The sequence below is a fragment of the Acanthisitta chloris genome, unplaced genomic scaffold (assembly GCF_000695815.1).
Source record: "Acanthisitta chloris isolate BGI_N310 unplaced genomic scaffold, ASM69581v1 scaffold7791, whole genome shotgun sequence".
Taxonomy (NCBI): Eukaryota; Metazoa; Chordata; class Aves; order Passeriformes; family Acanthisittidae; genus Acanthisitta; species Acanthisitta chloris.
Genome location: NW_008657594.1, coordinates 42917 through 58464, shown reverse-complemented (window position 1 = coordinate 58464; position 15548 = coordinate 42917). Strand labels below are relative to the sequence as shown.

The following is a 15548-nucleotide window of genomic DNA, read 5'->3' as shown; positions in this document are numbered from 1 at the left end:
GGAAAGATACTTACATCTTCTACTCATGGTAATGACCTGAGAAGTGCTAAAAAAGCATCCCTTGATGAGTATACTCAGCCTATCAGTTACAAACTCCTTTTTTCCTCCTTAAATATCAGTTTGACGGTAATGTTGGGGGCCATCCTGGAACAAACCAGCCATACTCCACATCATCTAAGCAGGAGGTACGTCCAAACACATGTGAGCAACCGAGACTCCTCACACACAGGCTGGGAAGGAGGTGGCTGGATTGATTAATACCCCCCTGTCTCCCTTCCCTCCTTCCCATTATCCTTTCCAGTTTGATTTACAATTGCAGGACAAGCCTATGGAAGTGACATATCACCATGCTGAAATCCAAGGCAGCTCTGAAAAAACAAGGAGGTTGTCGGTATAACCATCACCCGAGCTCGGATGAGATGGACAGGCTGTGGCCAAATACACTGTCCTGACATGCCAGAAAGACTCCTTGAGCACACAGGATAAGCTCAGTCCCTCGAAAAAGAGGGACAAACACCTACCGTCCTAACACAAGATGACAACATCCAGCTCCCTCCTTCCACCCATGCACCTCTTCACCCTTAATTCCTTGGAGATACACTGCATTACAACACAGAGTCAGTTTGAATGGCTCTTTGTCGAGCCTTTTTTCACACACATGTACACCAAACCTCCTCACAAGCTGCTCAAGCTGAAAAAAGAGCAGAGCCTGACATTTGGAGAGCAAGGCAGAGCAGCAGGAACACAGCAGGAGTTGGGAGAGGGGGAGCAGGGAGGGAAAACCCACCAAAGTGTACTTGCAAAGCTCATTTCCTGCATGTTTGCTTGGTTCTCAGGACCTGGGGGAAATATTCCAGAGGTGGGGATCATCTCTGTAGATACCCAGCAGCTCAGCAACCCACTGACCCTTGTCCAAGCCTTCCCACCCACCACCTGAACCCACCTCCACCCAATGTTTGGTTTGCATCCTCACTCAGAAAAACAAATAAATATGCTTTTCAAATCTCCCATATAATCCCACAAATTAAAAACTTGCCATTTTTCCTCCTTGAACCAAAATTGCCTTGAACCCTCTACTCGCTTTCCCTGCTTCCTTCATTATTCACACTGATGAAATAAATCAACTGCACTTTAAGTTCCCACAGCAATTAATGGTTGAAATTAAGTAATGGCCACCTAATTCTGATTGAAACTTCTACTTATATCAAATCCCTTCCATCTGTAATGAAAATAGTTTGAAACTGATACAAACAGTTCAGCTCACACATAAATATTTAAAAAAACTTATAGAGAGACTGATTTAGTCTATTATTTTATCACAAAGTATGACCAGCAGTAGAAAGCTTATTATACATGACTGTCACTGACATATTACAAACTAATAAAACACAAAATGCAATTCTGAAGAAGAAATTGGAATGAATCTATTGCAAGAGCGATTTTTATGGTTCTCCTGAATTGCTATTTCTCCCCAGCTTTGCTGTCAAAATGGCAACATTTTCCCTAAATATTTCCATCTTAATTAAAAATGGTGTTTTATTGAAAACAATGCTTTGAGAAGCTTCTTGTGCCAGAGCTAGCTTCACCTTCATATACTGCATGGAGGGAGGATGCTAATGTGCTCTTACCCCACAGATCTGCTGCTGCCCTTGGTTACTGCAGGTGGAAGAGAGCTGTACCCCAAATTCCAGCACCGTTTGGCACAGCACCTATCAGCATGACCTTAATCATCCCTTAATTACGGCACGACACCTGAAAAAGGAGCCCAAACCAATAAATTGCACGATTACATGGGTAAAAATAAAAAATCAGCATATTTTTAGTGATGGCTCTTTTGCTGCCTCACATAGAGTGGTCACCACTTGCACAGTGCCTTCATCACCAGAACAAGTTAATAACTCCTCCTGCAGCCAGGCACACTCCTGCTGTCTCCAGAGGTGATGTACAGAGAGAGGTGAACCAAACAGGGATGTGAAGGGAGAGGAAGCACCTTTTGCTGGCTAGTGTGAGATAATCAGTTACATCCCAGGCTTCTGGGAGAAGATGGCAACAGAGGAAAGTGAGATAAAATCAAACTAACTGCCAGCAGGCCACATCCATTACCTCCTCACTCTGCCTGTTCCCGCCAGCACAGGGCCCTTCCTCTTGCCAGGGACAAGGAAGAGACCTTGAAGCCATCTGCCGCCCAGATGTGTAAGTGTAATTATACTGAAAGGGCTGGGCTGGGCTCGACTGTCCCCTGGAAAAGAGGGAGAAGCCTTCCAGCCCAAGCCTAGGCTGCTCCTGCAGCAAGAGGTGCTGCAGGACCACAAGCTTCTGCTCTGGAGGAACATGCCCAGTCTGAGCAACCCACAGCAGCAGGGCTGAGGGAATCCCAAGGAGACAGTAACACTTGGCATCGACTTTCCTAAGCTTGAACATCATCCTGGCCTCAGGGATGGGTCTGGGATAGAGCTTAGAAATCAGAAGATACAGGTCCTCAGCACCCATATGAAGGAGCTCAGTGACAGGATGATTTTCCTTGTTCCTATTCCTTCCATGAGGAATGATTTCTGATTTGTCCAGGTTACCTTTTCCCTCTTTGTCTGGGTTCTCCTCACTTGGAGAATGCTGCTGTATGCCTTCCCTCAAGACTGTTTCCTATTTTCCCAGCACGACGGCTCCTCCGCAGAGGCACCAAACCGCTTGTGCCCCACACTCTCTTCCCTTGCAGCTCCACATCTCCTCTTTCCTCCCCCTTTCTGCTTCCCCTGTGCCCCTTGCCCACCCCAGCACTATGCTGGCCAGAACAGCACAACTATTTTGAATTTCAGGCTGCCTCCCTCCTTGCTGCAGTACCCTTCCAGAAAGAGCCCAAGTTTTGGCTGGTGGAAATGACTGTTATCTCCAGGACACTTTACACATTACTTCCACGCCATTTGGAGTTTTCCGCCCCAGTAGTTTCTGTTGCTTCTCTTATTTCGCTCCTTGGTCACGTGTATTAAAGGACCAGGGTCTCCTATGCACCGGTGAAGCCAGACAAGGGACAGGACTGCTGGAGGCACAGACTTACTTTTTCCCCAGGGCGTCAGGACGTCACTCGAGACCTTCTGACGTTCTCCATCTGATACCACATTATATGCATCAGCAATGACAACAAACACTCAAACACAGATGACCTTCAGAGGGAAGGATCATTCCAGGTCTGAGCACTCGCTTTGTCACACCATGGCTTCAAAGGAAGAAGTAATTTAAAATGAAGGAGGTGAGACACTGGCACACGTTGTCCAGAGAAGCTGTGGCTGCTCCATCCCTGGAGTGTTCAAGACCAGGTTTGATGGGGCTCTGAGCAACCTGGGCTAGGGGAGGGTGCCCCTGCCCATGGCAGAGGGTTGGACCAGATTACCTTTAAAGGTCCCTTCCAACTCAAACCATTCTAGGATTCTAAGATGTCTACAATTACACCTGTGCAAACCCTTTAGACCTTACACGCTGTTTTACTCAATGCGCTGCAGTCTGTTCTATTTAAGTGCCTTTCTCCAGTACTGGTGGAAAAGAGCAGACAGAAGATGGCAGCTGGTGCCTGCTGTGCTCCAAGCTCTTGCCCAAAGACAGCGCCAACATCTGAGAGCCAGAAGGAATGCCCAAGACAATGCCAGTACTTCCCAGCCCATTTGTATTTTGCTTGCATGTGGAAAGTGGGGACTTTCATGCATATTCACAAACTCAGCCCAGAGCTAAACAAACCCAACACATGGCATCATACCCATTAGAGCAAACTCAGCCTGATGGCTAGAGCAATACTCTTCTCCCTCAGTCCCTCACTGCTTGCTACCTTCTCAGCTCCCCTTCCTCCTGCTCTTCCATGCCAATGCGAGCCAGGAGAAGGGCACTCACACAGCCTCTTGATTAAGGATGAATAAAGGTGAACCTAAGCACTGCTGGCAAAGTCCTGACTCCGCAGTTTTGTCCATGTAAAGATGTGTTTTCACATTCAATCTTCCGAAGTGATACAGGAACAGCCCCATCTGGGCGGATCAGGCAGGCTGAGGGTGAGAGAGGAGGGGAGATGCAAGGATTTCTTTGAGGGATATAATATTCTACCTAGTGGTTAGAGAGCAGATGAAATCCTCTCAAACGGATTATCTTATTCAGCTAAAAGATGGGGTTTTAGTAGATGGACAGCATGTCCATCCTAAAGACTGTTGGAGGGAAGGCATACCCTTCACAACAAGTCTCTGCTTCCACACATCTGCTGGACAAATTTGGAAAAGTAATTAAATGTTGCAAAATATCAATTATAATAATAATAATATCTAGAAAGGAGAAATATTAAAACAAATTGTCTAGTGAAAAGTGTCCCTGCACATGGCAGGGACTTTGAACTAGGTGATCTTTAAGGTCCCTTCCAACCCAACCCATTCCATGATTTTATAAAGTACATGGTGACCAGCTCCATGAAGCCAGAGAGATGGTATGGAGATTTAACCTGTTATTTTGCCAGCCAACTATTCCCTCAGGGTGGATGGAAGCTGGTTTTTAAACCCAGAAACAATAAACACAACTAAAAATGAGGATGATCAGGAAGTTTGGGAAATGTTTCACCTGCTGTAGACTATCACCTGTGTGACAGAGACCCTCTTGCTACAGTGAGCACCAGTTGAGTCCTCACCTCCTACTTCTCCAACAGGCACTGGAGATGAGAGACCACCAGCACTGGCCATGCCCATAGGATGCCAGGATGGAGGGTAAATGGAGGTGGTTGGTCCACCCAGGAAGGAGAATCAGTTTGCTTCTGGCCAACCGTGTTTAATGAACACAGCCTGTAAAATTCACCGATTAGTTTGTGGCCTTTCCATGAAGTTTTAAGAACAAAACAAAACACAATAAATAAATGAGTATCAGTGCATCTGAATTGCTCAGGAGTTCAAGACGCTTGCAAATTTCGCATGCTCAAAGACGGCAGAAGGAAGGGAAGGTTAGATTTGCGGATAAGGATTCACTGCAAATTATTTGTTCAGTTCTAAACTCCACACAGAAACATAAGGGTAAGGAGAGAAGAAAAATAATGAGTGGAGAGAAAGGGAGAAAAAAAACAGAAGAAAAAATAGGAATGAGGAGGGAAAGCAGCCAGCAATGATTATAGCCCATTTCTGCAATGAGGTAGGTAACATCTTCTTTATCAGCTCTGTTATCGTCACCCTTACTGTAAAGGCTCTTTATTTAAAGGAAGGGAGGAAGAACAGCCCCACAAGGTGCCTGGGAGCATGCAAGGGAATGGCAAATGCAGCTGGAGCAGGAGCTCACGCGCGCTGCAGCTGCTTCGTATGCGCAGCACAGGCCTGTGAGCCGTGGCAATAGAATTATATGAGCCCCTGAAGACTCCGGGCAGGATTGCAGGGAAACTGATGTAATTACTGACATTATTACCATTAAAGCAAAATAATAATTTTAATTACAGCAAGGGCTTTTGGGCCTTTCTCTGCTCCTCCCTGCCCCTGCTCACTGCCCAGCACAGTCTTGTTCCAGGCTGTGTAATGGGACAGGGCAGTGATGGTCCCCTCCCCTCCCTCTCCCACTTCCCCGCCAAATACTTTTCTGCACAATTAAGAAAAAAATATCATTTCAAGTAGAACACAATATTAAGTATGGAAATGGTAACCAGCAGCTTGTGAAGGCTCAATCCCGAAGGCTGCTCCCCGAGCAGAAGGGACTGCTGCTGATGGCTAGAGCCTGCCTCCCAATTAGAACAAACTGGTAAATCAGGGCTGAGTTCAGGAGATGCAACACCTGCAACTGGACTGTGGTGGCCTCACTGATGCTGTGTGCCACCCAGAAACTTTTCATTCTATTTTTAAACCCCTGTCCCACAGTCCTGGCCTCTTACTGGTGCTTGCTTCAATTCAAGACAAGATTAGCACATTCCTGAGGTGGATGGTTGTGGTTACAAATGCCATTGGAAAACAGAGCTTTGTTATAACTATCAAGTTACAGATACTTTTTTTTGTGGCCCAACTGTCATCTGGTGAATGGCTGGGGTGCTGAACAGCAGCCTCTGGCCTAGAGACTAGCTGGGGTCAGCTTTCTGCTGGAAGATCACGGAATCATGGAATGGTCTGGAAGGGACCTTAAAGCCATATAGTCAAATCACCTACCACAGACAGGGACACCTTTCACTAGACCAGGTGGCTCCAAGCCCCATCCAACCTGGCCTTGAGCACTTCCAGGGATGGGGGGATGTGACCCCGAGATGTAACACACATTACTTTATAAATCACTCAGTGTATTAAATGTAACAGGAAGAATGAGGTGGGGAGACCACCAAAGGAGAGAAAACCCCACTGGAAACTTTCCGAGTGAACATTCAGCAAATAAACCAACAATTAAGTGATCTTTCTGCCAGCACCTGAGAACTGCTAATGCTCCAGGGCCACATCTACAATCTATAGTATTTCAATCCTGCCAGGGATGGCGTCCCCACCACTGCCCCAGGCAGCCTGTTAAAGGGAAATGGAAAGCTGTACGGAAACCCCAGGTCTCCTGCTTGAAACTGGAATATGAAAGCCCAGCAGACACCCAGTGGGAACATCTACCCTGATCTCACCATCACACCAGGTACCACAACACCAACACAGGAGCTTGGCTCCACTTTGCTTGCTGACTTCACCTAAGAGCATTGAACCGCAACAATTCAACAAGACTGAGTTCCCTACAGATCTAGTCAAATGGAAAAAAAGATGAGGAGAAGCAGATTGGACTTGTCAGAAACTGAGGCATGGCCACAACAGCCTGACACAGGCTTGGCAATAGATCTCTTCTGATCTAAAAGCCAAACCCTGAGACTCCCAGAAACATGGTACACTGGGGTAGGGTGAGGAGGGTGAAAAGAGGGCAAGCAGGAGGTGAAGTGCAAGGGATGCATCCAAGAGGAGAACAAACCCTGAAGGTCAGAGTAGCAAGCACATGAGCAGCTAACTAATGTACTAGAGCAGCACCACGGGGCACAGACACAGGCACACACGTCCTCGCAAACTGGAAAGCCATAAAAGTCTATTACACCAAATCAAACAGCAGTCAGCATGACAGCCATTAGCCTGAAATGAATACATGAGAACTTAATGAGCTCTGTCGAGGCCAGCTTGGTGGATTAAGTTGCCAATTCTAGCAGGATTCCCCTTTTCTTCACAGACTTGGGAGCGTCTGCACTGCCTCGTTGCCTTTTGACAAGCAAATCACAGGGCACCCTTGCCCAGACAGGACGGACGATTACGCTGGAGCAATATCCCTCTCCCGACACATGGCTCTCCCTCAGCCATTCCAGGCAGGTGCCAGGGCTGCGATTAAGACACAGCAAGCGCAGAGGACCAGTGGCATCAGCCCCACACATGAGCAACCCCTGGTCTGGGTATTCGGAGCCACTGTGGCACAGAGGAGTCTGCAGTTAAACTGGACATCCTCTTCCCCTCCCCACGCCAGAGAGGAACCACAACCCGCAGCCCATGCCCAAATAAATTCCCATTCTCGCACCAGGCAGACTGTGTATAACACCAGGATGGGTACTTAGAGGCAGTATTGTTTTTAAAGGTCAGTTTACTTCATGTTCCATTTATTTATGCACACTCTTCTTTTGACTTTCCGAGCGCCACACAATAGCGGTGAGGTTTAAATAGCCTTTCTGTTGCTGCTCCATTAGCTACGACAACTGCAAATCGATACATCCATTTATCTCAAAATTAAAAAGAGAAAAACCCTCATTAGCTGCCAATTCTGCACAGAGCCAGTCTATTCAAAGCCACACTAGCCTCTTCTCCATCTCCAAGCTCCAGCCCCATTTTATTCACTATCCATAGGCCCTTTGATTTGGGCTAGGTGCTCTGATGCAGTTACTGGTACTCACACCCTTGCTGCTCACCACCCTCAAGCTGTCTGGAGCATGGGGGTGACCTGGGGATACTGTTATCCCCTACCAGAGCTGATTCCCCAGCCTCAGCTGCTCCCCAGACGTCCCCTGGCACATCTCCATACCACATCACCTCCAGCTTCGAGTGCTTATGGACAAGGAGCAGATAAAACCTGTGGCTCAGCACAGGTCTCAAAGCCAAGTAGACATCTCCTTGAAAGCTGTGCCACCACACACAGAGGAAGTTTATCACTGACATTTCCTGTGGGCTGTAGCCCTTGGAGGGTCCTCTATAGGTGGGGGTCTCCATCCCTTGCTCTCACAGAGCTTGGCAAGGCAAGGCTCCCATCCCAGCAGAACAGAAGTACCTCCAGGATGCTGGTGGAGCAACGCACTTGTGGCTCATTACCTCTGTTTGGTGGCCTTGGTTAAAGATCACGGAGAGAAACAGGAGATTGGCACACGTCACTTTATAATTAGCTTAGGCCAACCTCCAGAAGGGACAGAGCTCCAAAGGCTAAGGGCACAGTGGCTGCATGGGGGGAAGAGCCAGGTTTGCTGTACCCCAAACTGCCAGAGAATTCTGAAAATCCCTCCCGGCAGAAGCACATCTCACCTGCCAGGCAGTCGGATGTGCCAAAGGTGTGTTCCAAGGCTCAGACTCCTCTTTTACTTATTATTTTGTCTGGATCACCTGTCTGCAGTTCCCTCTCCTCAGCTAGGCCTAATTTTCTACATACATAGTGGTAGGACACAGGGTACTAGCTTTAAACTGAAAGAGAATAGGTTTAGATTGGCTATTAGGAAGAAATGCTTCCCTGTGGGGGTGATGAGGCACTGGTAGAGGTTGCCCAGAGAAGCTGTGGCTGCCCCATCCCTCAAAGTGTTCCAGGCCAGGTTGGATGGAGCTTGGGAGTAAGTAACCTGGGCTAGTGGAAGGTGTCCCTGCCCATGGCAGGGGGTGGAACTGGGTGATCCCTAAGGTCCCTTCCAGCCCAAACCATTCTAGGATTCTATGACTGCAAGTACCAGGGATGAACACAGGGGAGTTACAGAAACCCATTTCCATCTCTTTTCACAGGTGGAAGGGAGTCCAATGTAGCAGATAAACAGCAAAACCAGAGACAAATCTGAGGGCAGGGGAGAAGAGTCTGTTCTCCTCCAGTCCTACTGACCTTCCTTTTGCTTTGCAGACCTCTGCAGGCAGACCATCATCAAGGCAAGACCCCACCCGCCAGCTCCCAGAAGTCCGAGTGGAATGGGAGAGCGAGGGGCACCTCGTGCTGATTTTGCCAAGTCATTTCTCCACTGCTCGTGCTTTAAAGAGCAGAAGAAATGACTCTGACCCAGTGTCATTCTCACAGGGAGGTTTCAGATGACTTGGTGCAAAGATGAGACTAAAACTCCCAGCTCATACATCACAAGCAACTCTAATGAAGAAACCTCATCCTCGCAGAGAGGGACAGAGAGAGATCAAAGCCCAGCACGGCGGGGCAGCAGCAGGCAGCATATTAAATACACCATGGTAACACAATCCTCTGTACCTCTCAATTACCGAAGCTGCTTGATTTCACACACACACACAACGCACACTTGACCTCATCCACACCCCAAGGCTCCATCTGGGAATAACAGCTCTGCCCTGGCACCAGGGTGCAAGAGGGAGGGGTTTCCTCCACTGGAGGATGTCAAATGCCCTGCTAATCCCCTATTTCAAACAGAATCCCCTGACCTTCTCCTCCTAGCACCAGCAAGCACATCTTTAAAGCCTAAATTCACATCAGATCAGTAAGTTCCTGGTGTATGTCTGCCAAGCCGAGCTGCAGGTTGCAGAAGCTCTCCCTGATGGATGAGTAGATGTCACCTCCCTTACAATGGACAGCACAGAGAGCAGCAGAAGGTTGTGGAAACTCTGTCCTTGGGGATATTCAACACTTGGGGCCTTGAGCGATCTGATCTAACATGAAAATTCTTTCTGGTTTACTGAGATCTTCAGCCAGATGATCTCCTGTGGTCCCTTCCTACCTATTTTATATTGGGGACATCATGGGACAAGTACTGCTCTGGAGCTGTTAAAGGAAATTACTAGCCAGGGTAGAAGCCTTTGGGCACTACTCTGCCAGAATTCAGGCACTGGAGCAGTAGTTATTCCTGCCTCAGGTCACCTCTGTGACAAGAGCTGCACATCTTCCCAGCTCAGAGGCAGAGAAAAAGACACAAATTCTCATTTACACCTATTTTCAAACCTCACATTTGTTATGGGCAAGATGTCACCAAGGCTGCAAAGCTCCAAACCCTGTCCTCCACCTGCCTTCCCCCAACACCCAAAACACCATCACTTTGCTTCTGTCTGTTTTCAGGCAACAGTAACTTCCAGAGGGTTAATCCTCCCCCAGCTCCATGACAGTCCAGGGTAGGAGGACAGCCCTGTACATCAGTAGCCCTCACGCAGCCAGCTCTGTGGTGGCAACCAGACAGCAAGAGTGGCCACTGAGGGAAGAGCCAGAATCATGGAGAGGCTGCAGCAATCCCTACCTCAGGGATGCGGACGCTGTAGGGCTGGTTGTGGAACTGTGGAGCATTGTCATTCACATCTCCAACTTGGATGTTCACTGTCCCTTTGATCACCTGTAGTACAAGGATAACGGCAGGGTGTCAGCTTTTTGCATGGATTTAAAGCCTAAAGCAAGCTTGTGGCTTTGGGCCAAAGGGTAACCCCACTCTCCAGACCCCCAGGCAATGCAGAAGGTCCCCTGGTGACCCACACTTGTCCTCTCTGGTCCCCTCTGTGCCACAGACCATGAAATAAGAAGTCACACTTACCCCTTGGTTGTCACTGACAGAAAATTCAACCGTGAATTCTGACTTAGTCTGAAAGGAAAGGAGAAGAAAAAACATAATTAAAGATACTGCAGCGTTTATCTGCAGATGGCAGGCTTGGGACTTTTAGCCAATATCATTACATGCAAAATGCTTTCAGGACCTTCCAGAAGAGAAGAGGCACTTGAGTGCCATTACCTACATTGGGTAGAAAATGCTGAGGGATCTGAATGCCAGCAGGGCTCCTGTGTATGTCACAGGCACGGGGAGATGTTCTGCCCTGGGTCTGGAGGATGCAGGGAACTAAGGAATCTACTCCCTGACCAGCAGCTGAGCACTTAAACAGACAACCAGGCTCAAACAGAAGAGAGAAGCTCATTGTTCAACCTTCTGCAGCATTCCAGCAAGCCCCAGCCCTCTCTGCACATCTGCCCAGTACTCAATGTTGCTGGCTGACTGCTTATAGCAGTGAGAAAGTGCAAGGTAGAGAAAAGCAGTTTTCCACCCAGGGTGTACTGTGACCTGGCACCATCTCCACCTGCAACATACAGGGATGATGCAAAAAGAGAAGAAAGTCCAAACAAAAAGCTCTGTAATTAGCTTTTGTTCAGGATGTCAGCACAACACAGTCTCAGTGAGGACAATGTTGCTGCTGCATTCCCAACTTGCCTATCATAGAATCTCAGAATTTTAGGGGTTGGAATGGACCTTACAGATCATCTAGTCCCAACCCTCCCTGCCATGGGCAGGGACACCTTCCCACTAGACCAGGTTGCTCAAGGCCTCATCCAGCCTGGCTTTGAACACCACCAGGTTGCCTATCACATAGTTGGTCTACAGTAAGAACTGGCTGAAATCCCATGAAAATGCACCTTATTGCTTCAACTCGATTAACAGCTTGGCCTTAAATGGGGGTACGTTAAAGACACTGGCGCTGGGGTGAGGAAGAAGTGGGGAAGGGGACCTTTTTGGTGTCAGGGCAGAGAGATACTGCTAGTGGATGCAACCCTTTTCTCCCTAACCTTTCCTTCCCACCAGCACTTGTTTTGCCCACGTTTTACCAAGGAATCATGCAGGGGTAGACGCCAGGACTCAGGCCACCCATGGCACCAGCTGGTGTTGTTTCCCCTCCAGCCCCAGAAATCCCTTCCTCCTCCAGCATTCCTTCCCATCTCTGGTGTCCCTGCCCTGCCTGAGCTGCTGGAGCACAGAAACTTGATGTTTCCAAAGCATGACACAGGAAAGGCTGGAAAGCAAGCTTGAAATGGCTCTCTGTGCTGCAGCTCTGGTTGATTTACTCCTAATGGGATCGGCTCAGGGACAGGCAGCCATGCCAGGGTCCAGAGCAGAAGCTCTGTCATCAGGGTAGCAGTTCATCCTGGAGAAGAGTTTGGGGAACACCTCCCCTCCTGCCCCCACCTCTGACCCCCTCCATCCAAACAGCCAGGGAATTCAACCTGAGAAAGCCTTTTCTAGCTTCTGCCTCAGGGCAGTATTTGCAGGTATAAGGAAGAGCTGAAATCCCGATGGAGAGGAGATCCTCTGCTCCCGGTGACATCCCACCCTGCTGCATCAGCACCTTTCACCCCTCTTTCTCCCTACTCATCCATAAAGGACAACACAATAGGGAAGAAAGGAAATACAGGAGGTAAGAAACAACCTGTTGAGCATTTAAAATTTAAAAACTCAATAAATAATCAGAAGAAGCTGCCACATACTAACTTCTCTTTCTAAAATTACTTTAACACAGAATTCTTTAGCCTCAGGGTTTGTCTTTCTTTCTAAAATATCTTTTTCTTCTAATCAGTGTAGGAGCAAAAAGAAAAATATTTTAAAATTAATTTTGCCTCTCTGCATTCACCCCTTCCTCTTTTTCTCTCTTTCCCCTTTTCCTGCATCATTTACCTTACTATGAGTCGTCTCCCTTTCCTAGCCTCTTTTTTTCTCCTCCACTGTACAAGAATTGATCCCTTGTCCTTCCTCACCACTTCTCTTGCATGGCTTTCTCTCCTGACTGTTTGACCACATGCATCCAGGCCAGTGTCCTCTGCTCCCAGCCTGCTGCCCAACCTTCCTCCCACACCATCCTGCTTCCTCCACCATAAAGTGACATTTATACTTTTCTCATATCCATACCCAGCCATGAACTGCCCTGTCTTCACTGTCTTCCATGTACAGCTAGCTTTGAGCCCCTGGGATCAACTGATGGGTGCAGGTTCCTCTCCCACTTGAGCACATTCATGCATCCAAGCTCTGCTCAGCTCCTTACCTCCACACCCTCCACCAAAAGACACCTAAACCCTATTAATCACCCCCCTTGGCTTAAGGCTGGCAGCACAAGTATCAGACAGCAGGAGGCATTTGAATGAGGAAGGATTTATGACTCATGCCAGCAGCTGTTGGCACAGGGAGGCAGAGGGGAGAGGGGTGAACAAAAACACTTCATTTTTCCAAAGCCTCACTCTTAGCACTGTAAAACTGGGTTTGCCTTGCTCCCCAGCCTGAGCAGCATCCACCACCCTACTCCTCCACATCCACACACCTGGCTGGCTCCAGCCAGGACCGCCAGTGCCCGAGGTGTGCGAATGGATTTGATCTCCATGATGCTGCTGGCCAAAGAGGCGCTGAACACAGGCAGCAGAAGCACAGGGGAAATTCAGCACGTTGCCTGTGTCATGGAGTATTTTCCCAGTCCTCCCAAGCTCCTGCCCAAGCACCTGTGCTATCCCTTACTCCTCACTCCAGGAATGCAGCAAGGGTCAGGGTTTTAGTAAAGCAGCACCTGGATGGGATTCCATCCTTGCACACCAAAGCTGCCATTGAAAATAGGGGTGTGAAACAGCTTCGAGGCAAGAATCCTGCCAAATTTAGCATCCAGCAGCCTGAATCCACAAGAGGATGAAAAGTCTTGATGAGATTGAATAAGCAGGGATACCTCACATCTCTTCACACACTGTTCTAAATAGTAAAGGATGTAATTGGAATAGAGATTTAAAGAGGAAGCCTGTAGATTTCCCTGGCTGTATGAGCATCCTGACTCGGTACATCATTTCCATTCATTATTTCCTGTACTTTCAGACTCAGAGATATTATATTCTAGCAACCCGAAAATCCTACAAGTTACACCAAACCAGTGCACCCTGCTCATTCCCTGTGTCCCTCCTGAGTTGGGACAGTGACAGGGACAGATCCTGATGTGGACACGCCTGGATTCCCAGCTCTGCATGGGAACAACACCCATCTCGGCTGTCACAGAAGGTGAAGAGCCACGGTTTCTGTTATCTTGGATGGTTTTACCTCCCCTCAGCAGGATGCTCTCAGTAGCAAGTGGCATTACCTCTCTGTCCAAGGGCTGCCTGAGCCACACCACACCAGTGAGGCTCTCCACGGCGAAGTACCTGCTGGCCTCCTCCCCGACCACGCCGTACACCAGCGGATCATCGTCCAGGTCCCGGGCCAGCAGCTGAGTCACTGAGGAACCTGGGAGAGACAGAGAAGAAGAAACCCTGAAAACATCCAGCTTATCAGAGAAAACAGGTCTGAGGAAGACCTGAAATCAACCCTAAACACTTTTCCTGTGATTCTACAGTGCTGTGCACGATCTGACTGTTCTCTCTGGCATGGATGAACTGAGCCACAGATCCTCTCACTTATCAAAAGAGAAAGTCACCTTAGTTCAGCCCAGCCATGGTCATCTCTGGCACTAGAGAGAGCTGAGGAACCCACGCCTGGTCTGGGTAAGCACTGACCAACTTCCACACCAGCCTCCCTCATACTCTTCCCCACTGAGAGGCACCACCAGGAGACACAGCAACAAAAACAAGGGACAGCCACCACCCTCGGAGCTTCATTTCAGCCCCACAAGAACCAATTTGAATCATTTTAGGCCTCTCCATGACACCTCTGAGCATATTCAAAGTCTGCCATGGCTGGTTGACCAGGGGTGGCTGCCCGTTTCCCATCCAGATGCACTGCATGCCCTCCCTCAGCAGGATGGGAATGAAAATAGGAGGAAAAAAGCTGGTGGCTGGAGAAAAGGGTGGGAGGTCTCCTTGTCTGCCTGGCCTTGAGAATGAGGGAATAAGGATGGGAGATCCCCTTGGCCCCATGGCCTTCAGGATGGGGGGAAATATTCTGTGTGAGCCACCTTGGGCAGTACAAGAGCTCTCCATGCCCCCAGATCATCTGGCCAATGAGAACAGATGCCCAAATTTCATTCATCTGAGAAGAGGAGGGAAGCTCCAGCAGACCAGAGGGCAAAAGCAGCAGCACAGTTTTGAGAGCAGAGTGAGCTGGGCAATTACCAACAGATTGGCCCAACATCAATCATGGCAGAAATAATGGGAAAAGCTGATATGAGATTCCATTAACAAAGAATTAAATGATAGGAACATAATTAATGCCAGTCAACACATTTTTTGGAAAATAGACCTTGTCAAACAAACCTGATTTTATTCTTTGATGAGATTACCATTTTGTCAGATAAAGGTAACTGTGAGGAAATAATAGACTCTGTAAGGCATTTGACTTTGCACTGTGTGACTTTCTGATTAAAGATTCAGTGCCCCATGACTTCAATGAAGCACACCTGAGTGAGACCAAGCTGCCTGGCAGGGCCCAAGGCCACTGACTGCACTGGGAACATCACAGAGTGATATGAAATTGCTGTTGGCACAAGCTTGGGTGGCAGCATGGCAAGTAATGGGAAGAACCAAGCAGCCAGGGGAATTTGGGCTGCTTTGGTAAGAATTTGGTTTTATGACCCTGCCCCAAACACCCTCAAGAAAGGCTGGTGGACCACAGCTGCACAAGAGAGCTTCCCAAAGACAACCATTCTAGTAGGTGTGGA

General features: G+C 48.4%; 1 protein-coding gene across 1 annotated transcript in view; it reads right to left on the bottom strand.

Moving 5' to 3' along the window:
- The window catches only part of LOC103811781 (cadherin-23-like), a gene marked incomplete at both ends in the record, with an annotated part of 103086 nt that overhangs the window by 55396 nt on the left and 32142 nt on the right, over positions 1-15548 (bottom strand). The window contains 3 exons of the mRNA XM_009084777.1: positions 10415-10507; positions 10703-10750; positions 14037-14179. Coding sequence (XP_009083025.1) covers positions 10415-10507; positions 10703-10750; positions 14037-14179 — 284 coding nt within the window. The remainder of the gene's footprint in view (positions 1-10414; positions 10508-10702; positions 10751-14036; positions 14180-15548) is intronic.